Source organism: Agelaius phoeniceus, chromosome 14 (assembly GCF_051311805.1).
Source record: "Agelaius phoeniceus isolate bAgePho1 chromosome 14, bAgePho1.hap1, whole genome shotgun sequence".
Taxonomy (NCBI): domain Eukaryota; kingdom Metazoa; phylum Chordata; class Aves; order Passeriformes; family Icteridae; genus Agelaius; species Agelaius phoeniceus.
The window spans coordinates 15801588-15828853 of record NC_135278.1 but is presented as its reverse complement, the minus strand read 5'-3'; the positions used below and the strand labels follow the sequence as shown (position 1 = coordinate 15828853).

The 27266-nt window shown below is 49.6% G+C and overlaps 2 protein-coding genes across 2 annotated transcripts; one reads left to right on the top strand and one right to left on the bottom strand.

Annotated features, from left to right (window-relative positions):
* The first annotated feature begins 1714 nt into the window (after nucleotides 1-1714).
* Nucleotides 1715-11402, top strand: ITM2A (integral membrane protein 2A). Its single transcript, XM_054641766.2, has 6 exons — nucleotides 1715-1873; nucleotides 5414-5545; nucleotides 5757-5945; nucleotides 6953-7063; nucleotides 8138-8288; nucleotides 10325-11402. The coding sequence occupies exons 1-6, from the start codon at nucleotides 1790-1792 to the stop codon at nucleotides 10411-10413; spliced, it is 756 nt and encodes a 251-aa protein (XP_054497741.1). The 5' UTR covers nucleotides 1715-1789; the 3' UTR covers nucleotides 10414-11402.
* A 7197-nt stretch (nucleotides 11403-18599) lies between these two features.
* GPR174 (G protein-coupled receptor 174) lies at nucleotides 18600-25782 on the bottom strand. The gene is made up of 3 exons (XM_054641346.2): nucleotides 25710-25782; nucleotides 24310-24376; nucleotides 18600-21249 (listed from the first exon to the last, which is right to left on the bottom strand). The coding sequence occupies exon 3, from the start codon at nucleotides 20886-20888 to the stop codon at nucleotides 19911-19913; it is 978 nt and encodes a 325-aa protein (XP_054497321.1). The 5' UTR covers nucleotides 20889-21249; nucleotides 24310-24376; nucleotides 25710-25782; the 3' UTR covers nucleotides 18600-19910.
* Nucleotides 25783-27266: the final 1484 nt, after the last annotated feature.

The window sequence follows — 27266 nt, the reverse complement described above, 5'->3', positions numbered from 1 at the left end:
TTTTTCTCTGAGCACAATATTTCCAGGTGTGTCCACCCCTTGCAACAGAACAGCGACAGTGAGGCAGCTGGGATGTACAGACACCAGCCTTGATAAAAACCAGGGGTTTATTTCTGTTCTATTCTAGTTTTATTTCTGCCTCCTTTTTCAAATAAAGGTGTTAGGTAATTGGAAGACACAGTCAATTTGTTTAGGCATGAAGTAATTACATTAGATTAAGATACCAAAAATTATTCACAGCATTTATCAACCACCAGTTTGGAGAGCACAGGTATTGCATTGGCCATACAGAAAAATTCTTAATCTGTCCTAAATCTGTGTTCCAGGGACTTTGAGTGTAGAGCTTGACTTATTCCCAACACACTAAGCTAGGAAATATGAAAATTGATTTTTCACTAGTTTCTTGGTAAAATGAGGTTAAAGTGTTTTCTGTTACTAGATCAAGTCAGGCTAAATAGACATAAAACAGTTTGTTCTTCCCCAACAGAAGTCAAAATCAAAACTCTTACGGAGATGAAAGGCAGCAATATCAAACCTATGATCTTGAAAGGAAACACAGTGTATTCCATCTGTGGAATAACAGGAACACGCTTTGAATGCTGGAATACACACTGCATGTTGTTTACACTTAGAAGAATTGCTTATTGCAATATTTGCATAAGTGTTCAGCTCTGTTTAATTACAGCTGTCTGTGAGGGAGGGTTCCATGGTGTGGGCACCAGATTCAAACCAGATTTCTTTGTAGAGCTGTAAAGTCAAATTCTAGAGAGACGGACACAGATTTCCATCCATATGAAGGAGCAGATTGTTTCAGACAGTCTAATGCATGAAGTGTTTTATTCTCCCTTCTGAGGCACTTCTGGAGGGCTGTGCCCAGGTCTAGGTTTCTTGAGGACAAAAAGGACAAGGAGCTGCTGGAGAGGGTCCAGCAGAGGCCACAAAGATGATGAGGGGTCTGAAGCATCTCTCTGATGAGGGGAGGCCGTGGGAGCTGGGCTTGGTTAGTCTGGACAAGGGAGAAGACTGTGAGGGATCTCATCAATCCCTACCAATATCTCCGAGGGGTGCCAGGGGATGCTGTCAGGCTCTGCTCAGCGGTGCCAGTGACAGGACAAGGAGCAACAGCCATTAACTAAACCACAAGTTCCACCTCAACATGAGGAAGAAATTCTTTCCATAGCAGGGACAGAGCACTGGGACAGGAGCCCAGGGAGCCCCAGGAGGGGCTGAGGGAGCTGGGAAGGGGCTGAGCCTGGAGAAAAGGAGGCTCAGGGGAGACCTTGTGGCTCTGCACAGCTCCTGACAGGAGGGGACAGCTCGGGCTCTGCTCCCAGGGAACAGGGACAGGAAAGGAAACGGCCTCAAGCTGGGCCAGGGGAGGTTCAGGTTGGAGGGCAGAAGGAATTTCTCCGTGGAAAGGACGGTCAGGCCTTGGAAGGGGCTGCCCAGGGGGGTGGTGGATTCCTCATCCCTGGGGGGGGCCCAAGGAAGTACTGGAAGTGGGTCACAGTGCTCTGGGCTGGAGAAAAGGTGAGGATAGGTGGCAGCCTGGACTCGATGGTCTCGGGCGCCATTCCCAGCCTCCCTAATCCCGACTCTCCATGTCGGGACCCGCTCCCGCCGCCTGAGGGGAGCTGCGGGGGAACGGAGCCGTGTGAGGGGGCGGCCGGCAGGGGGCACTCCAGGCGGTGCCCGCGGGCGGGGCTGGGGGCGTGGCCAGCGCAGACCCCGCCCCGCCGTCCGCGCTGTCCCCGCTGCCGCTCCGGGACGCGGCAGCAGCGCTGGCGCCATGGTGAAGATCGCCTTCAACTCGCCCTTCGCCCTCAAGGATGAGCCCAAAAAGGAGGCGGCCGAGGCGCTTGTGGCCGACAAGGTGCGGGCACGGGGGTGTCCCGGCCGGCGGCGGTGGCGGGAGGAGCGGGGCGGTGTGAGGGGGGGCGCGAGCAGACGGAGCCGCCGCCATTTTCTCGCGGCCGGGGGAGGCGGCGGCGGCCGCGGGGCTCTCGCTCGTGTGGCGGCCGCCCCGGCGCGCTCTGCCCGGGGCTGAGGGACCGACTCCCCTCAGCTTTGAGCGGCCGCGGGGCCCTGGTGCCGCGGTGCTGTCCCGCTCCGCAGCCCTGACGCGGTGCGATGTCCCGTGACACCCCCGGGCCAGCGCCGACACCGGGTGTTTATGTCGAGCTGGGCCCGTGCCAGCGCCGCGTTTCCTGACGGCGCTTTAAAGCTCCCAGCTCGGCCCTGGGCCGGCCGGGGAAGCGCAGGGAGAGCCCCCCCCGGCGCGGGCAGCGCTCGCTCGGCCGGCGCCTCCCAGGCAAACAAAGCGGGCTCAGGCTCGTCCTCGGCTCCCGGCGGCGCTCGGAGCCTCCCGGCAGCTGCGGTGAGGCGTCGGTGTCGCGCTTAAATTAAGAAACCTGCCATAAAGGGTTTTAAATAGAAACCCAGGCGAGCACCCTGTGGTTGGCTTTTCCTTCCCAGCGAGCTGCGCGTCGCTGGCTCGAGTGGAACTTTCCCAATTTGTGGGAAATTTGTTTTGAAGGTGTCCTGCGTTTTAGGCAGATGGAGAAGCTCAGCCTGTAGGTAAATACATCAGTGGCTGTAGACGGGGAAAATGGCATGGGCTGAGTTTATTTGCAGTAGGAGAGCAAGAAAATTTTAGAAACAACAAAACTTGTGGAGTTGGACTGTAGTTCAAATTTTTTTTTCTTCCCTTCTAAGCTGTAATCAGGAAAGCAGCTTCCCTACCAGCCTACACAGCCTCACCTGAAATAGCCTTCCTTTGGAAGGGAAGGGATGCAGAGTGATTTTCTTGCTCAGTGCACTTTTCTGAGCTGTCAGTTTGATGCGTGCACATTTAATACAGTAGCATTCAATTACAGGATCAAAAGGAGAGAAAGTGGGAAAACAAGGTAGATAAAGGATTTAAAATTTGAAGATGTCATTAGCCTGGCCAGTTTCTTGAGGACAAACTCCTCAGCTATTCCTGAGGCAACTGGTTATGCATATATTTACTAGCCCTGTACTGTGAAAGTTCTGACTGGAATAGTTCTAATAAACATACCCCTTTTTTCTGCTCTCATGAGAGCTGCTCCTCTCAATTTGGAATATTCTGTGTGTGTGCACACAGATACGTGGGATTTCAACAACTCTTCACTCTGACTTCAGGGCTTGGAGTTGCATATAAGCTTCAAGTTCATCATTTTACTCCAAGACAAACTTGTTGGAGTGGTTGTTAATGTCTTCTTTAGCTGGAATATTTGTGCAGAGCAAACAAGCTTAAAGGTTAATGTTGGCTGAAACAGCGCAATAAAAGTCCCCTGGAGTATCTGCAGAAAACCCTTGAGCTTGCAGGATATTCTCCCTGCATGTTCTTCGGGGCTGTCAGCAGGGTTAAAACAAGTTATTTTTTTTCTTGTCTCTTATCCCTCGTTTGCTTTGCTTGTTCCAGCTTAGAGCTGCATTTTCTTTGTAGGTTTTGACGACTTTTACCTGCTACTTTTGTGCAGAGGTTTTGTAACCTGCTCGAGCAAAATCTTGCTATTGTGTTCTCTTAACAGCTCTGACAACTCTTCCCTCTCAGGTTCAGCTGCCCACATTGCTGCTTAATATGTTCAAGTGCCTTTGCTTTGTTTGAAATAGGTGTAGTGCAAGTGTAGCTAATTAGATGTCGACATCACCCCTGCGCTGGGATGGCTGCAGTGCCAAAACTGGTGCAGACTGGTGTGTTCAAGTAGGGACAGGCTGGATGAGTAAGGTGCTCCAAGGTGGAGGTGAGGGTGGGAGAACGTGGAGAGAACAGAATTAATCTCCATCTTACAGCTGCTTAACCCTGAAAAGGGATTTTCACACAGTGCCACAGAAATGTGGCATCATTCTGACTTGAAACCAGGGTTTGGCTTTGGTTTTTGTAGTTGGTTTCTTTTTTAACAAATGCTTCACATGCCAATTGTAGCAGCTTGTGTCCTGCTGAACCAACATTTTTGTGTTTGGAGGATGCGCGAGCAGAATGTGGGAGTATTGACTTTCACAAAACAGCTTGGGGTTTGTTTCAGCGCTTGCATAACTGATGGCTTTGACTTTTATGCTGCTGCATCTTGCTGAGCTTGGGAATATTGCAGCCCTGGTGATAATGCTGGCGCTTGTTGGGAACACAGGTCACTAAATGTGTTGTGTTCTGCAGGACCCAAATAAAGAAAGGCCATGGAAGCTGCTGTGCTCAGCCCAGCCACTGATTCTGGGAACACCTCAAAGGAAAAGATCTTTTACTGTGAAATCCAATTTTCTTCCTTCCTGACTGGGACAAAGAACAGATCTTAAAAGCAAGCTATTAAATCCTGGAGTCAGGAATCATTAAAGGGACATTCTTGACCAAATATAGGAGTTATCTAAACATTTTGGGTTTGGTGGTTGTTTTTGTGTTTTGTTTTTTCCTTTTAAAGACTCAAGCCCAGTGTGTGATTCCAGGAGGGAATGTCTCTTCTGATTGTTTGCTATTTGACAGCACTTTTGCTGTTCTCTTCACTTGGCTTGCAGCTGGAAGTCTGGGAAGGTGCTGCAGGAGCTCTGGAAGGTTAAATTTTCCTTTCAGACACCACCTCTGCCTTTGCAGTGAGGATTGCACAACTCACCACCACCGGCAGAGTAGTTTCCTTTGGGTGCAGTCATCTTTGTTTGAGAGATCATTGGGTGGGGGAGAACAAGCTGCTGAGCTAAAGAGAGAAGTTTCAGGCTGTTAGAAACAAAACTTCCTGAGATTTGGGTAAGAGAAAAGTTATTTTGAGGCTGCAAGGTAGGATGTGCCACAGAGACTTGTTTTTATTTGGCATAACTGGAAGCTGTGTTTAAGCTGACGGGTCGTTTTCTTTCATAATGGACTTTGCTTGTGCATATTAAAAGTTCCAAAACCTGGTGACTCGTGTCAGTTGTCTGTTCCCCAGCCAAGAGACAAAGTTGCATCTTGGCTTCTTCTGCTAATCCAGCTTTGGGAGGAAAAGTGATGTTAATGCACGTGACAGTGAGAGGAGGAGGGGAAGAGGCTTTTGGGAAGAGGCCTGAAGACACTGTGTGCTTTTAATGACCTTGATGTACAAATCCTGCTTTTTGTACTACAGTGTGGCTGCAGCACAGGATCTTTTGTTACAGTTATTTAAGTTTTGTGTATCTCAAATAGTTTCTTGACAAAGGTTTGTCTAGAAAACATCCTCTAACTCAGAAAATCCTCTTGGTGCTGTTTGAAAATTTATCTTAATCTGATGCAGTAACATTTCATGTGAGTGTTTTATTTTATGATGCTGACCTGTAATTCCCACACCTAGAAGAAATAGGAGACAGTGGATCAAAGTGAAACAGTTGATAACAACTTTCTTTAAATTCAGAGCAGCTGCCCTTTCTCAGTTCTCCCCTTCTTTATTTAAAGGACCCAGAAGTTGCCACACACAGGGGTGAAAACTCATCTGGAAGATGTCTCTTGACTCTGCTGGGCCTGGCCTTCATCTTGGCAGGGGTTGTTGTGGGTGGAGCCTGCATCTACAAGTACTTCATGCCAAAGGTAATCTGAGAGTTCTTTTTTATTTAAACAGCATTGGTTTGAAAAAGTATAAATGGATTATCACTAGACTGGAGAGATGAGGGGGAAATAAAGATGACAAGGACACCCCGAGTGTGTGTCCTTTGTGTGTGACAGACCCGCGCTCAGTCTCAGCAGACGGGAGCGCAGTGTCTAAGCTGCTGTGCCTCTCCTGCCCTTGCTGGTGTCCCAGCACAAGGTGTACCGTGGGGAGATGTGCTACTTTGAGAACGAGGCGCGGGAGCGCGCGGTGGAGCCGTACTTCCTGCCCATCGCCGAGGAGGCCGACATCCGCGAGGACGACAACATCGCCATCATCGACGTGCCCGTGCCCAAGTTCTCCGACAGCGACCCCGCCGCCATCGTGCACGACTTCGACAGGGTCAGTGCTGGGGCGGCTCCGGGATGGGCTCGGGCTGCAGAGCTCGCTGGCAGCACAAGCTGCTCCTTGGGTTTAAGCGCGGCAGAGCTGTGACCCTGTGAACTCTGGAACAGAGGGATTAACTCTGCATGGGTGGTACAGTCACTGTGGGCAGGAGCTCTGAGTTGTTTCCCAGAAAATGCATCTCAGTGCTTGCAACTCTGTTGTTGCCCATGGGATATCTGTTGCATAAAGAATCCCATGTAAATGGAGAACATCATAAATGTGAGTTAAGGGACTGAGGACTCAGCACAGTGTCACAGGAAAATGTAGAATTGCAAACAACTGTCAGCCTTGGAGAAGGGCATTGAAAAATCACTTCAAGCAGCTCAAACCTAGAACCTGACAGTGCTGTGGTAGTTGCATGGAGTTTCCATAAGGCAAAGAGAGGGTGGCTTTCATTTGACTATTCTATCAAAGTTGTGTTGATAATGTTAACATTATCCCCAGTCAGCTGTAAAAGCTCTCAGAGGTTGGTTGTAAATCCAGCCTTGGCAATGCAGATAGAAAAAACAGATAATTCTAGTTGCTGCAGTTCTTGTGCTCAGTGGCAATGCTGATGAGATTTTTGTAGGGGCTAACACTTTTCCTGAAGAACTATTTAAAGGGAGTCATTGTTTATCAGCAGCTGGATACCTTTTGTTTGCACTGTGCTTAATTAGACCTTTTCAGTTATGAGATCATACTCCCAAATACTTCCTCTGTGTTAGTACAAGCTGTACTCCTTTACAATTATGGCAGAAGCTGCTTTTATATTCAGCTTTCTCTTCTTTAGGAAAGTTTTTTAAACTATTGCTGGTTTGCCAAAGTGGTAACAGTTCAGTGCTTACAGTGGGCACTTCCTGAATGCATCGCTTTTGTAGTAGCTGTGAGTGATCTCCAGCTTTTTTAGGTTGCCTTGCTCCTGGTGGAATTGTGTTCTCCTAATCAAAGGCCCCTGACTAATTAAAAACTTGTTTTTAAAACAGCTTTTGACAGCGTATCTCGACCTGCAGCTGGGGAACTGCTATGTGATCCCGCTGAACACTTCCATAGTCATGCCTCCAAGGAATCTGATGGATCTCTTTGCCAAGCTGGCGGTATGTGGGAGCTTTGCTGCTGGGTTCTGCTGCCAGCCTGCCTTTGCTGAGAGTGCTGGGTGCTGCTCCTGAACTCCAGGCCCTTGCTAGAACAGTCCTCCCTCCATCAAAGTCCATAATCCCCCGGCTCAGTCACTGCACTGAAGTTAAGGCCAGCTGTCAGTGTATATTATGTTGAGTAGATTCATGCCTAATGCTCTTATTAATACCTGGCTTTATGAGAGCTGAAAGCAACCAGCAGATAAGGTTAAATTTAGCTGTTTGAAAAGAATTTGATAAAGCTCCAAATATGATTGAAAGCCTAAACCTGAGAGTTACTCTGGGCAAGCTTGCTCGCCCCGTGAGGGTTTTGCTGAAAAGAACAATGTGAACTTGTTCCCCAGTTATTGGCACTGCAGTTATGAGATCACCACAAGCATTTGACTCTTCAGTGACTAAAACTGGTGTTTTTCCAAGATGATTTATGGGTCAAGTTGATAGAGCTGGCTGCTGCTTCCCAGTTAAATGCAATACTTGGCTATCATGCATCAAATGGACTTAAGAAAAAAAATCATTGGCTCTCTTACACCTGGTTCTAGAGGCCACTGGTCTAGTTTTGCTTGTTGCATTCTTTTTTATAGCTCTGTGAAGACAAGTTTTAAGTGTATGTCCCTGCCCCTGTTTTTAGGAGTTGGGGGGCAGGACACTGTTTCAGTAGTGCTGGGAGCATCTGGTGAAGCCTTTTGTAGGTTGCCTTGCATTTTTTACATTACAATTACGTTGCCTCAAACCTGGAGTCTTTCACAATATTTTGCTTCTCTTTTAGCTGCAAGCTTTGTGTACAGATAAACCTGACCAGGTTCTATTTACATTTGCTTCACATGAGGCTTGCAGAGATGAGGTTAATTGTGTTTTTTTGAATGTAAGTGCAGCTGTTGGAAATGGCCTCTGCCAGTTTTTAACTTCCCTGGTTGAGCTCAGTGTATCTTGGTATTAAAACTCTGCTGCTTGAATCCTTTCCAAAGCAGAGAGTGAAATGTAGTGGTTTGTGCCTTGTTAGCAGCAGTCTGTACCTTCAGGCTTTGTCTCTTCCAGACTGGCTCTTACCTGCCCCAGACGTACCTGGTGCGTGAGGAGATGGTGGTGACGGAGGAGATCGATAACGTGTCTGACCTGGGCATCTTCATCTACCAGCTCTGTGTGGGGAAAGAGACCTTCAGGCTTCAGCGCAGAGACCAAATCATGGGTAAGTTCCCCTCAGGAAAAAGCAAAGCTATGCTTTAGCTAGGGAAGGGATAAATACTTTAACCTGGGGAGTTTTTAATCTGGGGAATCTCAGTGTTCAGCAGAAGCTGAGGCTATTCCTGGCCCTGCTGGGTATTTCCCTTCCCTTCCTGTCTGAATGTGAACTGTCATTTGAACATGCTGAGAAAGTTTCAGTTACACAATTGCAGGTTACGTGCCCAAACCAAATTTAAGTCTGTTTCTGTTCTAATTTTTGGTTGAAGTTATAAGTTAGTTTGACCCTAAAATTCACATAATCCATCAGATAATGTGAGTCTCTGTAGGCGCAGCTTATTCTGTCCTTGTCCTATCTAAAACTGGGTTATAGGAGCACCAAATAAAAACATTTTCTTCTGCTTTACTTGCTCTGAAAAAAAAAGTAATTGAATAGTGAGCTCCGGACATCCCTGACTTCCTCTCTGAAAGAGGAAGAACACTCCAGAGGAACTGCTGAGCTCTGGTTCTTTATTGCCTGCGTGCTCCTGCCACCCCCTGCCAGGGACTAAGCTGAGGTGTCTGCTCTAACTACTGGGACAAGGCCTGGGGGGCAGAAATCTGACATCATTAATTTTGTTTCACTGTAGCTCAAGGCATTTCTTACTTGGTACTCCCACCAAACACAGTGAGCTAACCCTTTGTCAGTTAGAGCCTTTCAGAATGCAAATGTTTGGTTTGTCAGAACTCTGTGCTCTGGTTTGGCTGCCAAGCTCTTAGGCAAGAGTTTCCTCAGCCCAGTTGCAGCATTGGGAGCTGCATCTGCTGCTTGCTGCATACAACATCCTGTTGTGGGAGCAGCAGAGGGGTTCTGTGCAGGGCACATGAAGGAACACTAAACACTCTGCCCTCATGGGAGGCAGAGGCGTGTGACTGCTGCTGTGAGAATGATTTTGGGAACAAGGCTAAATTGACAGCTGCTGAGTCTATAGACAGCTCTGTGAAGAGTGTTTATGATGTTCCCTGAAATCATCCTGCTCTAACATGTTGTTGACATCTTTGCTGCAGAATAAAAGATTCCTGCAGAGAACTTGTACAAAAGGATTCTGGTAAATAGAAAACGTTTCCTGGTACAGCTGCTGTGCTGTAACTCTGCTTGTTTGCCCGTGGAGGGGAGAGGGTGGGAAATCTGATCCAACTGAGGAGAAAATTGTTCAGGGACAAGTCTTGCCTTGCCTTCCCTGTCTCATTTGTAGCACACAGTGTACGAGCCATGTCACAGAAATGAGACTGCAGTGGGTGAACTCCTGGAACTTCCCTGAAAAAGTCTTCTCATTTATTCTCATTTAGCTAGTGTTGCCTTGGCTCTCAGCTCCTGTGGAGTTTGTGTGTTCATCTCTTAGATGGAACTGACCTCAGGTGCTCTGTCAATTCCCTGGAGATGTAACTTGGAGGTGTGGGAGAAACCCAGGTCATGCTGTTAGGTGGGCTCTGGAAACTTCACCTCCATCCTGATGCTTTGGAATTGAGGGGCAAGCCTGGATTTTAGGTGTTTATAAACCAAAGCAGTGCCCTGCTGGGGTTGGGTTAAGAGCTGGTGCTTCTCTTGCTTCATCTGAACAATTCTCTGCTTTTTAAACAAACTAAATCCTTCTGAATTATTGCAAATGGAAGTGATTGAGGAGAGCAGCTCTTTGATGGTAGGATTTCTGTGTTCCTGTCTCTTACTGAGCCACAGCTGATACAGGTAAACTGCCTGGGTCAGACCCAGTGTTGGCATGTCCCAAAATAGAGAAAATCACTTTAATGGTGTTAGGAAGAACCAGAGTGAGGTAAATCCTCCCAAGGTGAAGTGCTCTGCAAAGCACACCCTGTGCAAATGCACGCTGGGTGAAGGATTTGGGATGGAAAACAGCCCCATAGGAGGCTCTGGTGGAATTCCTGGCTGGAGAAACTCAGTGCACTGAATGGTTGTTGTGTCTTGCAATGATGGGAGGTTGGCAGTGCTTGCTCTGGGCTGGGGATCCTTCACTCACTCAGCCTCTTGTCCTCTCTCGTCCCCAGGTGTGCAGAAACGGGCAGCGGAGAACTGTCACTCAATCAGACACTTTGAAAACTCCTTCGTGGTTGAGACAAAGATCTGTCAGCAGTGAAAGGTGACAGAGGGGAGGTGACCAGGTCACACCTTCTTGGAGAAGTCAGCATTAGACATCGACTTCTGCAGTTAAACCGTGCAGTGATAATCAAAAGCCTTATGCATTTTTGTGTATTGCTTGTATTTCAGAAGACAAAGTCACCATTTCAGCTTTTGTTGATCCTTGGTATAACTTTTTAGTTGTCTCATGTAAAACTTAAATTTGAGTAAGGTTTTTTTAGAAGGCTAATATCAGTTTATCTGTTGAATGTGTTTGATTTAGTGTAATCTGGGAATGGCAGAAAAATATATATATATAAAAAAATGTTAACCAATTCCTTGGCTGGAACCAGTTATGTTCACCTTAACTTTCACAGAATGATTAATATTAATAATCTGTGGTTTGCACATCTTGTGTAGTTCTGTAGATTAGCTCTGCACTCCGTATCCTGGCTCAAAAACCTTCCTGATCTGGCTCATTAAAGGTTTATTTTAACGACCATGTGTGCAGCATGTAAAATCCAAGCTCAGTGATCAGAAACCTTTAACACTACCCTGTTTCTTTTTGTGCAATTACTGTATTGAATTCGTATGTATATTTGGAACCTTCCCTGAGCTTATGTTGAGTTCTTCTCCCTTAGTTTGGTTTTGTGGCATTTAGTTGTTAGATTCTGATAGAGTTGCTCTTAAAGCTTGTCAGTATTTTTGGTTATGACTTGGTTTATCCTGTAACTTCCTATCCAGGGTCTGTTCTGGTATAGCTCACTTGTGAACGTGACTGTAGTTGTAAACTTAAACTACTTGGGCTTATATAAAACTTTTTAGATCAACTTTTTATGAGCAAGTAGCATTACTGCTGCAGTCAGAGCATTGTTCCCTTTTTTTGGAAAGCTGCAGTCTAAAAAGAATGAAGAGTTAGTGTCCTGCAGTTGATAAACTTGAGAGTTTTATTAAGGGACTTTATATTGGCATAAATTCTGCAACCCTATAATAAATGTTTCTCTAAAACTTTGGTGTTTGTGTTGTGTTTGGTGCTCAGAGGTGAGGGCGTGATGCTGTGGGCTTGGGGTAGTGTGCATTGATCTTCTCTTATCCCTCTTACTTCTTTTTGAGCTTGTGAAGCTGAATTTCCTCTTCTGCTGCTGTGGAAATGCTTTGTGGTGCCAGCCAAGCTCGAGGAACAGAAGGAAGAACAGACAGCTCTCTCCAAACAGGATCCCCAGGGGCAGCTCTGGGGGTGTTCACTGCAAGGACAGGGTGTATTTACAATTCATTTGAATATTGCTGGTGATGAGGCTGTGATTGAAGGTTTGCCTGTCCCAAGTGTTCCTGGGTGTTAATGAGGGGCTGTACAGAGGTTAATGAACCCTCAGCTCTGACCCTGAGCTTTGCTGGAAGCTCAGACAGGAGAGTCCTGCCCTGGAAGTGCTGGGGCTCAGAGCTAAAGTGTTCCTGAACCCCTCGTGGCTTTCCTGGAAAGTGCCTGGGATTGTGCAGCTGGAAGGAAAAGAGGATTTCTGCACAGAGAACAGGGGAGGGAGAGGTGTCTGTAGGAGTTGCTGCTTTGTCATTGCTTGCAGGAGAAAGGAGAACACAGGAATTTTAGCACAGAAACTAACACAGCTCTTCCCCCAAGGATGTGTCCCAAAACCAGAGCTTTGGCTCTAAAATAGGGTGTGTAGGAGAGTATTTCAATGAACTGAAGAATGTAGTGAAATAAAACGCTGTAGAAAGCTCAGATTCCTGTCACTGTGAGCCAGGTTCCCTTCACTCACAGGTGTTACTGGGACAAGCAGCTGCCCTGGGAAGCTTTTCCTCCAGACTTTGTATCCTTGGACAAAGGGTGATTTCCTGCTCCTCTGGATTGGCTGGGGGGATAACCAGGATGGGTTCTTTTAAAGCCTTGAGTGAAAGGACTCGGAGGGGTGTGGTGACTGTGGAGAGTGAGAAGCACCTGCTTGTAGCACTGAGGTCTGATTTTATGGGAAATAAATCCCAGGGATTGTTCTTTCTCCAGCTCACAGTGTCCATGCAGTGGATGAACCTCCAGGCAGGAATGCTGGAGCTGCTTCCACATGGGCTGGAACACTTTCTGTACCTTTGGAACAAAGTGAAGGCAGTTCTTTAAGATGTTATTGGATGTTCCAGGCAGGGAGCCAGGGACAGGAGGAACAGATTGTTCTCACCTGCTCTGAGGTGAGCTGGGGTTGGTCCCATGCGTGCTCAGCTGGCCTTGTGATCTATCCCTAAGTGTTCTAGGCTGGGGCTGGGTGTCCAAGCCAAAATACTGGAATTTGAGGGTTTTCCTGGGATCTTCTAATGCTGTGTTTGGCTTTGAGCAGCTCCTGTGTTCAGCTGGGCTGTAGAAGAAGGAAGGAGCACGAGTTGGAGTCCTTTGCACCAGTAGATGGCACAGGCACCAAACACTTGGGTGTAAACTGTGTGTAACTGGTAAAAACTCAGTGTATTCACCCAACACACAGGTTTTCAGCTATTTCATAAAAAACCCTAAAACTGGTGTGATCAAAGCTTCATCGAGCTGGTGCTCAGTGTCTTTGCTTCATTTTTATCTATAGTAAGGAACATTTTTATACCAGAACTAACCTGTGTAAAACCCTGTTAATATCTGAGCAGAACTGTTCTGCAGACATGGGTGTGGGGACTGAGGGGGTGACGCTGCTGGGATGCAAACACAAACTCAATTACTGTAAGAACTTCATTTACATCTGTGTTTACTGCAAAAGCATCCTGTGGGCACGGGACAATCAGCAAGATCTCTGCAGGGACTTTGGGCAGCTTCCTTGGGGGAGCTGGCAGGTTCATTTTCTGACTAAATAAATTCAAAATTCGATGTAAATTTTAAATACCTTTTTCAACATGAAGCTGGCACTTTGAATATTTCCTCTTCCAGCATTACATGTGAATTTATTTAGGGGTTTTTTAATCAGAAAAACGTGAGAAACAATTATTAAGAACACGGTTGATTTTGGTTCTCAGAGGAGATGCTGCTGCCCTTTGCAGAACTTGCTGCTCTGTGACTGCTGAGGTGTGGGTGGCTGTGGTGACACACTCTTCCATTAGAGTATGTAATGGTCTAAATTAGAACTTCATTCTCCTCCAGGCTCACTGTACATAAAAATCTATAAAAATTGAACTTCTTTGCATATATAAATATCTTGAGATGAAGATCTGGAGGAAAAAAAATAGGGATAGTGTGGAGACCTTTGAAAGACACCCTGAGGCCTCAGGCTGGTATGAAAAGGAGCTTTAGCGCCTCAGACTTGATAAACTGCTTGTCTAAACCAAGCTTTTCTGATGATAAGCTCAGCTCTGTGCTTGGCCTGCTGCAGAGCAGCTGTGAGAAACTGTCACCTCCCACCCCAGCAGCACTCCCAGGCCTGTGCAGGGAGGGGGGACACAGCCTGCGGGGACTCCTGCAAGACTGGGCTGGCTGCTGTGGACTTGGAAACCTCCCCAAAATCCAGCTGTGCTCAGCAGAGTCTGGGGTGAGCTGAAATCTGAGCACTGAGCACCCTGGATCTGAAGAGAACCCGTGTCCCGCAATCCCAGGATGTCTGGGCTGGAAGGGACCTTAAAACTCATCCCATTCCATCCCCTGCCATGGCCAGGGACACCTTCCACTATCCCAGGCTGCTCCCAGCCCCATCCAGCCTGGCCTTGGACACTTCCAGGGATCCAGGAGCAGCCACAGTTTCTCTGGGCACCCTGTGCCAGGGGAGAATTTCTTCTGTATATCCAAATTCCCCATCTTTCAGTGTGAACCCACTCCCCCTTGTCCTGTCACTGTACTTCCTGATGAACATTCCCTCTCCAGCCTCCTTGCAGTCCCTTCAGATGCTGGAAGGTCTCTTCTTCCAGAACCTTCTCCAGGCAGAACAGCCTCGTTTCTCCCAGCCTGTCTGCACAGGGGAGGAGCAGCCCCTAAACAGCTTGGCCTCCTCTGGGCTCATTCCAGCAGCTCCGTGTCCTTCTGATGTTGGGGACACAGCCCTGGACACAGCACTGCAGGTGGGGTCACAGCAGAGCTCTAGGACCAGATAAAGGGGGTGCAGCCCCCAAAACCTCCAGTTTGTGGCTGAATCACCCCCCTGGCAGGGCTGAGCTCGAGGTCAGGCTTGGAAGGATTAAAGCTGCTTTGCCTGTCCTAATTCCAGGCCGGGTGGGGGATGGCTCTGCTGCCAGCTGTGGCACAGAGCCCAAATGCCAGCACTGATTGAAGCTTCCAGGTTGCCACCAAAATAATTACAATATGGATAATTACAGTAACATTATTGCATTAACATTATTTCTTCATTATGAGTATATATTTGTGATATTACCTAGGCAATAGGATGGGTGTATTTCCTGTCTTGAGAGTAATTAGAGGCTCTCCACCTCCCACTGCACCTCCCAAGGAAATTATTTCTTATAGTTTAACTATTCTGTTTACTTGAATGTATTTTCTCTCTTTTTGTGCTGTGACAGCCCTGAATTCCACCTTAACAAATGTGAGAGTGATTTTCCTGTCTGCAGATTCATTCTCACTGTGGATGGTGGTTTGTGTCTTGCAGAAATGTTTGGGCTCTCCTGAGCTGTTGATGTTTGGAGCTGTTGTGGGCTAAATCCATGGGTGGACACCTGATTCTGGAACAAGGAACTTCCTTCCCACAAACCTAATCCCTTGCTGGTGTGGAACCCAGTGCTTTTATTCTGGAATGAGAGTGTCAACATGTGGGATTCATCAGGAATGGATCCATGGATGGAGGAGGTTTAGATGGGATACTGGGAAGAAATTCTACCCTGTGAGGGTGGGGAGGCCCTGGCACAGATGCCCAGAGCAGCTGTGGCTGCCCCTGGATCCCTGGAAGTGTCCAAGGCCAGGTTGGATGGGGCTTGGAGCAGCCTGGGATAGTGGAAGCTGCACTTGCCCATGCAGGGGGTGGAATGAGATCACCTCAAAGGTCCCTTCCCACCCAAGCCATTCCATGGTTCTATGGACAAACCCACACCTTCCACGTGATGCCCCTAAATCCCTTGGGAGGGAAGGGCTGTGGAGGCTGTTTGGTTCTGGGGGGTGATGATCTCAGTGCTCACTTGGTGATAAATAATTCACTCCTTTGGATTCTCTGCCCTTGGTGGTTGTAGCTTCTGTCATCTCATGTTCTCAGCCCTTTGCACTAATTAATCCTTAATTTTTTTAGAAAATAAGAGCGATGTAGAAGCCCCACTTCAGACCACACTTCCCTTACCAGTGTGTGTTGTGACCCAGCCTGAAGCTGGAAGCAGTTACAGCTTTGCCTCCTCATCTCATGAACAAAAAAACCCCAAACAGGTGGGAGGATCAGACTTTCACAGACACCCGGGGCCGACACTTCCGTGGTGAGCAGAGCAGGGCTGCTGCTGCTGCTGCTGCTGCTGCTGCCCGTGAGCAGCCGGGGGCACAGGAAGGGCTCTGTGCTTATCAGATCCGTCTGTGAGCTGCCTTCCCTCCTGTTCCCCCAGTTCCCCTGCTGCTCAGGGGCACAGGGCTCTGCTGCATCCCTGGAGGATGCTCCAAAGCCACAGCTCCTCCTTTCCCCCCATCTCCAAGCGTTTGCCATGGTGAGGCTGTGCTGGTGGAGGTGGCTGAGCACAGCCTGCCCTGCACTGCTGCCTGCTGGGGCATTTCTCAGGCCCTGTTTTTCTCCTTGATTGAGGGAAAACCAAAAACTGAGCTGCCCTCTGAGGCAATGACATTACCACATTTTTTCTCTATTATTCTATTCTCATGGTTTCACACAACCAAATCTTTTTTCTAAATCAGATATTTGGCCACAGCTGTAGATGGTGTCGATCAAATTCTCAGAGTTTATCACCCCAAAGGGTGCAGCTCCTCTGCCCTGACTTTACTGGCAGCATGAACCAGGCACTGCCCTGATGGATTCAGATTATTTTTGGTCATGATGTTTATCAAAACATCTCTGACAAGATTTTAGCTTTTTATTTTTGTGTTGGATGGTGTGGGCTCATATTTGGGTCACTCTCTGGAGGTTGTTTTTAATTATTGGGGTCTGAGGAACAGAGTCCAGCAGTGCCAGGGTGCTCTGTGTGTGCTCTGTGTGTGCATGAGCTGGGGCTGAGGCTCATTTTTAACAGCAAAGTGAAAAAGGAAGTAAAAAGTGCAGTAAATTGTGTCAAAGCTGCCTAACCCCAGCAGGAAAATCTAACGAGTTACAGAGAAACGGGGACTCTGCTCAGGATGTTGAGCAACCATGTGACAAAGCAGCAAATAAAACAGTGCTGGTAAAGGAAAAGATGTGAGAGAGAGGACAAAAATTCTGCTTTGGTAGGAGAAGCTGTAAATCAGCCCTTTCCATGGCAAAAGGAGATCTCTGGGGTTCCATGGATGGCTCATGGTGGTGGCAGAGGATGAGGAGGGTGCTGGAAATGTTGGAGGACACAGGGCAGGAGGTGTCTGGGGGCTCTGAGCTCTGTGAGATGTCACCAGCCCCGGGGCTGGGGCACAAATACTGCAGAAGAGGAGGAGGAGAGGGCAGGAGGGAGGGACACCCAAAGGTGCCACCATGGGATGGCTCAAAGCAGCAATGACATGGAGCTAAACCAGGGAATTCATCAGCACCAGAACTCAGGGGCTGTTGGGGGTTCAGGCTGGTGGCCAGGGAGGGGAGGGGGCTCTGATCCCATCAGGGAAGGGAAGGGAAGGGAAGGGAAGGGAAGGGAAGGGAAGGGAAGGGAAGGGAAGGGAAGGGAAGGGAAGGGAAGGGAAGGGAAGGGAAGGGAAGGGAAGGGAAGGGAAGGGAAGGGAAGGGAAGGGAAGGGAAGGGAAGGGAAGGGAAGGGAAGGGAAGGGAAGGGGAAGGGGGGCTGTGCCAGCTGCCACATGCTGCAAGGGCAGCTCTGAGTTTCAGCATGCACAGAAAACGCCCAAGGCAGCCTCTGGGTCTCTTCTCACGGTGCCCGGGGGGATGAGAGGTTTTGATGAGAGGTTTTGCAGCTGCTGCTGGGCAGGGAGCCCGGGGGAGGAGATGGAAACGGGGCAGGGTTGGAGCTCACCCAGAACTCTGCTTCTCCTGACCCTGCACCCTCAGCCACCTTGTGCCAGGTGTGAGGAAGGCTCCCAAAACCCTCACTGCTCATTCTCAACAGCTCAAGCTCCCCAGGCATCCCTCAAAGCACCCCTGAGGCTGCACTCTTGCCACCATGGCTTTCCTTTGGCCCAGCAGGAATTAAAGCTGATTCTGTGCCCAGGAGCCACCTGGCACTTCAGCCCAGAGCCAGCCTGGTGAGGGCATGGGCAGAGAGCTCAGGGCTTTGCTGCACAGTGATAACAACCAGAGGAAACTCTTCCTGCAGAATAAAGGGGATATTTGGGGGTTTGGGCATTTTTGTTCTCAGTTACACTCTCATTCAGATTCCCATTCCAGTGCTGCAGACCAGATTATTCAGATTATTTTAGAATATCCTGAGTTGGAAGGGACTCCTAAGGATCATTGAGTCCAGCTGGTGGATCCTGAGACACTAAAAATACAGAGCATGGCAAAAATACCCACGGCATGAAAATCCACCTCCTGCTAACCTAAGGAACACCTCGATGCTGCAGTTGTTGGTGGCAGCATCCCCAGGGGCTGTGAGACCTCAGTGTGGCCCCAGCAGAGGCCACCTGGAGCAGAGGGGCCCTGGGGAGGGCAGGAGGTGTCCCCCGAGTTCATCTCGTGTCTCCAACCCCGACCATTGCGCTTCCTGTAAAAAGAGATCATTAACACTCATTTGAATAAGGGGCAGGGGGGAAGGTGCTGCTGCACCCACAGGATTTTCTGGGTGGAAAACTTCAGCTGCTTGAGGTTTCTGTCTCTGAACGATTTCTGAACTTCTGACACCACTTTATGTAACAACCTTTTCCCCTCAGGGGCTAAAAGTGACTCTGGGGGGGTTGGACAGGGCCACCCTGGTCCCCTCCCATGGTGGCCAGAAGGGACAGGGATGGGCTGGATTCCTGCAGTTGCAGGAATTCCCATTATCCTGGGAAACCTGACCCTTGACTTTCCTCCCCAGTGCAACAGGAAGAGTAAAATAATTTCAGAGAAGTATCGAAAATGTTCTGCAGGTGCTCAAGAGGCATCAAATCCAGGTGCTGCCACATGTTCATGTGTGATGGTGATGCAGGGGGGAGAAGGAGTCAGGAATTACATTTTAAAAACATTTTTAGAAATTATTATTTTATTATATACAACAGGAAATATAAAAATAAATACTTTTTCTTGTCACTGTGAATGTGGTTTCCATGAATTATCAGTGCCTTGCTCAGCCATCACTGAGCAAGGCACTGAGGCACTGGCTCAGATTCCTGTAGGGAAGAGGTGGTGGAGTTTGCTTTTATTATATGAAAAAGTTTTTGAAAATAAAACAAACTTGTGTTCTGACACTCTCTGGGCTTCACATAATTTTCCTACAATGTGTATTTCCCTTATATAAATTATAAAACAACATTGGCATAAATAAAAAATGATGCTGTCACAGAAAAATAACATTTTACAAGAAGGTGCAAATGAAGTACCAAAGTTAAGCCTGAAGTCTCTTTGGTTTGAATTTAAAGCAAATATTAAAACAACATCCACCTCTGAGCCTTTATTAAAAATCTCTCGTGGCACCTTTGACTTTGCTTCCAGGGAGTTCCCATTACAGCAAACTTTGGAAAGGTTTGGATCCTCTGTTGGAATCCTGCTGCTGTTAATGGGGAGTGGATGTGATGGCTGTGGGTCAGTTATCAGTGAAAGGGAAATAATTTGCCCCATTTTTGGTGAAAAGAGGACCTGAAAGGCTTGATGGACACCTGGCTTGAATAAATACCCTCCAAACACAGCCCCATGGTTCAAACCCAAGGCATGGCTCTAACCCTTGTCTTTGCACCCAAAAGTGGGAACTGATGGCAGAAAAATAGTGTGTGGAAGCTTCCCTGGCTGTGTGATTTGGGGTGATGGCATCTGCTACACCCCCCAATGAGGCTTCATTAATTATTTAAATGGGAAGTCCTTTGGGGCCACCTTCTGCTCCTCACTCCATGCTCAGCGTGGCTGGGGCAGGCTCTGGGCACTCTCTGGAGAATCAGTCTCTGATGAATTGTCTTGTGCTTCAGAAACAGAGAACATTGTGGCATCCAGTGGCATTTAGGATCAAATTCTTTCTGCACAGCAAGACTCCAGAATCTTTGCTGTTTCTTGCTGACCAGGATGTGGCTGGGTGATGCCATGGGTGACAAAGGGGTGTGGGTCACCTCTCCCATGGGTCCAGGACCTTCTGCTGCCCAGCTGAGGAATGGAAACGCTCCTATTTCTATTCAGGGAAAATGTGCACCTGAAGTATTAAATCAACCCATTTTTGGTCAGGTTTGGGTATTTTTGAGGGTGGGAGTTGTTTGTTTTGTTCACCAAAAGCGGAAGTTTCAGTTGTTGTTCTCAGTGTCCTGAGGGAAAAATTGTGGCAAAGGGCAAAATGTAATGAATATTGGGAGTGCTGGGAATCAGTATTCCGTGGTGTCCTCCCCAAGCACATCCCTGGAGTGCCTCCTGCCATAGCTGAGGTGCTGGAGCTGGATGCTGTCCTGCAGGTCCTGCCTGGAGAGGCGCCTCCTGAACTCGTCTGTGGTGAAGTAGTAAATGATGGGATCCACGCAGGAGTTGAGGCTGGCGAGGCACAAAGCCACGGCGTGGAACACCGAGATCTGCACACAGCCCTGCTGGATCTGCCCCGTTTTCACAAAGAAATCCAGAGGGAAGCTGATGTGGTAAGGTCCAAAGCAGATCAGGAACACCAGGGCGCAGGTGAGGATCATCTTTAAAGCTTTCTTCTTCTCACCCAGGTCCCGGGAAGCAGAGTGCCTCTCTTTTAGTGATAAGATTGTCTTCCAGGAGCAGTACAGGATGATGAGCAGAGGGGTGACAAACCCCACCAACTCCCCTATGGTCATCAGCGTGATGGAGGTGGGGAGGTCGAGTTTCTTGATGGGAAGATCCACAAAACAGGTGTTTTTATCCTCCTGGTGCTGCATCCTGAGGAGTGGGAAAGGCAGGCAGCCAACACAGACCACGACCCAGCCCACGATGCTGATGTAGACATCACAGACACGCCTGCAGTCACTGAATTTGAAGGGGTGCATGAGGAACAGGTACCTCCTCACGCTGATGCACACCAAGAAGTAGATGCTGGCATACATATTGACATACTTCAGGTAGAAGCAGAGCATGCAGAGACCTCCTCCGAACTCCCACGTGCCCGTCAGGTAGTAAAAAATCCTCAGGGGCAAGGACAGCACCTGTGACAAGTCAGCAATGGCTAAATTGATCATAAATATCACGGCCCTTTTAGTCTCTTTCATGTAGCCATAGAAGACCCACAAGGCCAGGGTGTTCCCGATGAGCCCGGGGATCAGGATCACCGTGTAGGTGATGGCGTAGTAGGGCTTGAGGTCTGTGTCGCTGCAGTTGGAGCTGCTGTTCATGGTTGTGCTCCGGCTCCGTGCTCAGCGCCGGCATCGTCACGCGTCCATCCCGCCCGTGCTGCAGCCAGGGGGGCTCAGGATCCAAAGGGAACAGTCCAGCCCTGGAACCGTGGGGGAGGCTCCGCTCACCGGCTCATCGCGGGGAGCTTTGGCACGGGGGGAGTTAATTCCAGTGCCCTGCTCATTGGTCAGAGCTCGCTGGGGTCACCTGCGGGGTGGGAAGGAGGGATCCACGCCGGGAAAAGCATCGCTGTGCCCAAGTGGACAGTTCCTCGCCAGAGCTGTGTGTCTGTCACCTTTTGGGTGGCATTTCAGCATCTTCTCTCAGCACAGGAGTTCAACAGCTGATGTGGCCCCACGGCTGGAAGACAGAAAGGTGCAGTTGGAGCATTGCTGGGAGACAGGGGAGGAACAGAGCAAGAGTTATGGGAAAAGCTGGAGCCCTCTCCAGCAGAGATCTGTGTGGCTTTGGTGATGATCAGCTCTTCTGCTGCCCAGCAAGCACCATGCCCTGTCCAGTGGAGTGCAGAACCACCAAGGAATAAATAGAAATCTTCTTCATGTTCTACGGCAAACCTGGGAGTGTTGCTCTTTCTGTGTCCCAGCATGTGGTCAGTGCCAGACCTGCCTCTCTCCCTGGGGATATTCTCACCTCCCAAAACCTCCTGAGGGGAGCACTCCCCTGGCTTCCCAGGAAAGCCCTCAGAACATTCCCACCCTCCCCAGGTGCAGGTGCAGAAGGAAATCTGCTCCTGGTGTAACTCACGTGCTCACAAACCTTTCCCTTAGTGCAGCCACCGCCGCTGTGTCCTGGGGTGGAAGTGCCAGGTCAGTGACTTTCACCAAACCAGGGTCAACTTCTAAAAACAGGGTCAAAACCAGCTTCACATTTTAAAAATAGAGCATAAACCATCCTTTGCAGAACTACCTGCATTTGATTCAATCTGACTTCCTCACAGCTGCTTTTTCTAAGCTTGTCCTTACCCATTGCGCACATCAGGGGCTGTTGGTAACACCAGAGCTGGTACTAAGGAGGCTGGAGTTGGATTTTATTTAAAATTGCAAGCCAAACAGGTGATGTTATCTGAAGGTGTCAGACACAAAAAACCTCAGCCAGATCTGATAAATCTAGAGGAAATTCGGATCTCTGCCCAAACTGTCTCAGGTTTGCCTTTGGCTTCCACATGAAGAATTATCCTGCAGGTCTAAGTGGGAGAAGTTTGTAGGTGCCAACCCAGATGCCAAAGACACATTTACTTAATTTAAAATGTTTGAATGTTTTTAATTTAATTTTTTTAAATTTTAATTTTAAAGGTAAAATGACATCTGCTGCAGTACCTGCTGGTTTTTTTCCAGTGCTTAGGTAAAAAATGTGAACATTATTTAGTGATGGTCAACACTTACTGGTGTGATGGTACTGAAACTTTGAAGTAGTTTTGGGTGGAAGCAGAAAATCTGCCATAAAAGGAAACATGCCTATTTTTGTATTTTCTCTCACCAAGGAGACTGAGATGTCTTCCTTCCTTCCTTTTAAAGAGGAGCCATCTAAGTCAAGCAGTGGGGTAAAATGGCTTGTGAAACGATCCAGTTATGCTCCAGAAGTGACAATTAATAATATTTTTATTTTAACAGTTTTTCTTATCAATTTAAACCAGCTTGTCTCTCCTCTCCTGCTGGCAGAGGCTCCACTGAGGAAGACTCGATCCAACTCCTTTTCCCCTGGCTGCATTCCCAGGTGGGAAAATCCACCTTAACTCCATCTCTGGGCCATGGGGCACACCGAGGGAAGGACAAAGTGCACCCCCAGCCCTTTCACACGTGCACATCTTATTTTTCCTGCTGCCCCTCAGCTCCTGCTCTTCCCCATCCCCATCACACAGCAACTTTCCTGCAACTCCATTCCCTGTCCCCTCCAGCCTGGCCCTGGGGCAGGGAGGCGTTTTCAGGACTTTCTGCCTCTCCCTGTGGCACGAGGGGTCCCCAGGGCTCAGCTGAAGGTGGGGAGCAGCGAGGGGGCTCAGCCAGGGCACCCAGAGGCACCCTCAGGGCTGTGGAGGGGGTGTAAAAACTCAGCAATGTGAGAAACGGCGCTTTGGAAATCCCAAAAAGCAACATCACAGAGTTCAGCCCCATGTGCTGTGTAAAAAACCAGCAGGATGCTAAAAACATCTCCAGAAAGAGGAAATTTGGGTTTGCATGCTCTGTGCTTGCTTCCCCCTCACTGTGAGGGGGCGGGTGAGAGACTCTCCACAGGCACAGCCTCCTTCTCCCCAAGAATAGCTCTACAACTTTTCCCCCTGATTTTTCCATGGGTACCCCCCAAATCAGCCACGTTGGGGCCCTGGATGAAGATTTGTGCCTAATGAGTCAGAGCAGCAGGTAAGAGTTGCAGGCAGCCTAAAATCAGTTTGTTAGAGCCGGGTACATCCTGGGTAAAGCATTTTCCATGTGCTGGAGGACAGCTGGGTATCCATCTGCTCCATGAGAACCCCTGCAGGAGCTGGGGCTGTGGGAGCAGCCCCTTACCCTGCTGACAGCTGGGCTCTGCCCCTCAGCTGAGTCTCATCAGAAATCATCAGCCCTCAGCAGTGCTCAGGCTCCTGAGGCTGCTTAGGGGTGTCCAATCCTCGTTAGCAAATCCTGGGGGTTTAACCCACAGCAGCTCCTAAACCCAGCTGGGTGGGGAGAGGCTTTGGGAGCAGCTCCTGGCTGGGCTGGGTTTGTGGGTGCTCTCCCTGCTGCTGCCTCGTGCCTGGAGCCCTCTCAGAGCTGGGATCACGCCCTGCTCCTGCTCAGAGCCAGGTGATGGAACAGCCTGGATGGATCCTCCTGCTCCTGCCCAGAGCCAGGTGATGGATCAGCCTGGATGGATCCTCCTGCTCCTGCCCAGAGCCAGGTGATGGAACAGCCTGGAAGGATCCTCCTGCTCCTGCTCCTGCCCAGAGCCAGGTGATGGATCAGCCTGGATGGATCCTCCTGCTCCTGCCCCTGCCCAGAGCCAGGTGATGGAACAGCCTGGATGGATCCTCCTGCTCCCACCCAGAGCCAGGTGATGGATCAGCCTGGATGGATCCTCCTGCTCCCACCCAGAGCCAGGTGATGGAACAGCCTGGATGGATCCTCCTGCTCCTGCCCAGAGCCACGTGATGGATCAGCCTGGATGGATCCTCCTGCTCCTGCTCCCACCCAGAGCCAGGTGATGGATCAGCCTGGATGGATCCTCCTGCTCCTGCCCAGAGCCAGGTGATGGATCAGCCTGGATGGATCCTCCCCCAAGCCCTGCCCTTGCTGCTGGCCCAGGTGAGCAGGGGGTGCTCAGTCCCCTCGTGCTCAGGGTGAGGATGTGTTTAAGAACACAGAAAACCTGTGATGGGGTGACAGGGGCACAGCAGCAGCACTCTGGTGTCCCCTGCTCACTTACCCTCCTGGGGCAGCTGGGCTGGGCTGTGCCTGGCACCTCTCTTGTGTTTTTCCTTCTCCTCCACAACCTAAAATAAAAGCAGAACGTGCACAGGGGAAGCATCAAATGGAAATTCAGTTTCCTGTGAGAGTGAAGACAGGGTGAGGGTGGCTCTGTCCCTCCAAAAGGGCTCTGTGGGGAGGGGAGAGCTGGCCCAGGGGTGGCCTGGGCTTCTCCCAGTGCCCGCTTTGTTCTCTGGCCTGCCTTGGCAGGAAGCAGAATTTACAAGGTATGAACTGAAAATAGAAATGCTAAAACCAGAAACTGAATGTTGTATGGGGTTGGTTTTTTTTGTTCTTTTAACAAATGACAGAAGGCCTTCTCTGCCTTGAAGTAGTTTCCTGATAGATATTTGGGATTTATCTCTGTCTCCATCAGAGCAATATTCCCCCTTGCTGTGCTAACTAAATTCCAAGAATATGAAGGGGAAAAAATAAATGCTCTGGTTTAATGCCATGTGAAATACTCTGCTTTTGCCTTTTAATCCTTTGCAAAAGCTCTTGTCCTCCTTTGTTAATATTTATCCTGGTTAAGAAGGGAAAATAACCGGGAGCAGCAGTGCTGTGTGTCAGCCTAATCCCCCACCCTCCTTGTGCCTTCCTGGCACACTCTGATATCCCTGAGAGATGTTTCTGGCACTAAAGTTGTGAATTATCCCCCCAAACCATCAGCACTTGGCCCCAGGGATGCAGAGCCATGTCCCTGTGCTGTGATAACCCCGTCCTCTTCCTGGTTCTTGCAGTCAAATGGAAATTGGCCCATGGAAAATCAGTGGTACCACTTGTGAGGAACAGAGCACTTGGGAAAACTCATGGGACAAACAGGGAGAGACAAACCCAAGGAAAATGTGGGAATTGGGTCAGTTTATCCCTGTGCAGGGGGCATGGGGCTGCGTGGCCTCAAGGGCCCCTTACAGACCAGTCCCATCCCAGGGGTTGCTGGGTTTGCAGAGGCTGAGAATCGCTGGAGTTGGGATTAATCCTTAAATTCAGCTGCTCACTCAATGATAGCAGAAAACACAGCTTGAAACTTCAGCCTGGGTGTTTTAGCTTCATCCATCCCCCTGCTCTCACTCGGATGCTCCGAGCATCCCATGGGCACACACGGGAGCTCTTCAGTAAATGAAGAATTATCTCTTCAATAAATGAATATAGCTGGGCTTTGCATCTCCTCCCTTCTACCTATTTACTCTGGGACTTACACCAGGTCTGTGGTGAAGGCAGGACCCCCCTTAGCTGTCCCTGGGCTGTCCCATCTCGGCAGAGCCTCACCAAATCTCCTGCACAACAACCAGAGAAAGCCCACCTGAAGCCCCCCAGCGTGACCCGAAGGAAACCAGGGCAGAGGAATCCCAGCCCTACCTTTGCTGCCCGCCGGCTGTCCCGGCGCGTCCCCGCGGGGCTGCAGAGGTCCCACGGCGGGTCCCTCCCTCGCCGTGCAAAGCAAAAGCGCAACTGGCGGGGAGCGGCTGCGCCCTGGGGAGCGGGACGGGCACGGCGGGGCCCCGCTCCGGGCTGTCCCTGCCCGGTCCTGCCGGGCATCGCCCGCTGTCCTCCCCCTCCCGTGCCTTTCACAGCTGTTTGCGAGGGTGCTGATGCTCTCGGGGGGCTTTGGGAGCTGTCGCTGCGAGGCTGGTGTCACCCCAGCCGCTGTTCCTGCTGCCAGCGGTGGGCTCAGAGCCCCAACTCAGCTCCTGGGGACAGGGACCCGCTGGCAGAGATGGGGTAGGAGCCCTAACTCAGCTCCTGGGGACAGGGACCCGCTGCCAGGGATGGGGTAGGAGCCCTAACCCAACTCCTGGGGACAGGGACCCGCTGGCAGAGATGGGGTAGGAGCCCCAGCTCAGCTCCTGGGGACAGGGACCTGCTGCCAGGGGTGGGGTAGGAGCCCTAACTCAGCTCCTGGGGACAGGGACCTGCTGGCAGGCATGGGTCAGAGCCCCAACTCAGCTCCTGGGGACAGGGACCTGCTGGCAGAGATGGGTCAGAGCCCCAGCTCAGCTCCTGGGGACAAGGACCCGCTGGCAGGGGTGGAGTAGGATCCCTAACCCAGCTCCTGGGGACAGGGACCCGCTGGCAGAGCCCCTCTGGGACAGGCGTGGAGCTGAGGCTGAGGGAATGAGGATTCATCCATTATTTTCCTTCCCCAGGGCAAGGCTCCTTCCCTCTCACCTGGGTGTTTGCACCCCTGTGCTGCAGTCCCTGCTGCCAGGGATTCGGGGGCATTTAGGGTCCCCCCGAAGCTGATCACGGGCGCATTTGGGCTCCCCAAAAGCAGCGAGTTCTCCGCGCTCATTTCTGTTTCATTCAGGGGATTCCCACAGCTCTCATGGACAAACAGAGTGAGAGCCAAGGGCTCTTCTTTCCCAAACGTGAACTGGGGTCACCTACAGCCACATTCCCGGGCCACCGCGGTCCCCGGCCATCGGCAGAGGGCAGAGCTGGCTGCGCTTTGAGTTTGAGCGGCAGCACTTCCCTGCTCATCCAGCGGAGGACTCCAGCCCAAGGAACATCAACAAGAATTCTTGTTAAGGGAGCAATGATTCGGTTGGTTAATTTGGAAAAGTGACTTTGCAAATTATTTCCTGAGAAGTTCTGCAGAGATTTGCGACTTTTTAATTTGCATTTATTAATTTTTCTTACACATCTTCCCAGGAGAACAGCATATATTATATATTTATTATATTATACCTGGTCCTTTAAAGCATTGTTGTTTTACTCATATCACAATTCCAGCTTAGAGTTTGTAGCTCTCTACACTCCTTTTTATGGTGGTTTACAGATTAATGGCTCTTACAGCCTCACAGGGCACAGGGTTTGTCACCCTGTGATGACAAACACCCTCTCCAAGGCTCTGTGGACCACATCTCCCAAAAATGCAGCTGTGTGCCTGTTCCAGCAGCTGATGCTCCTGCTGGT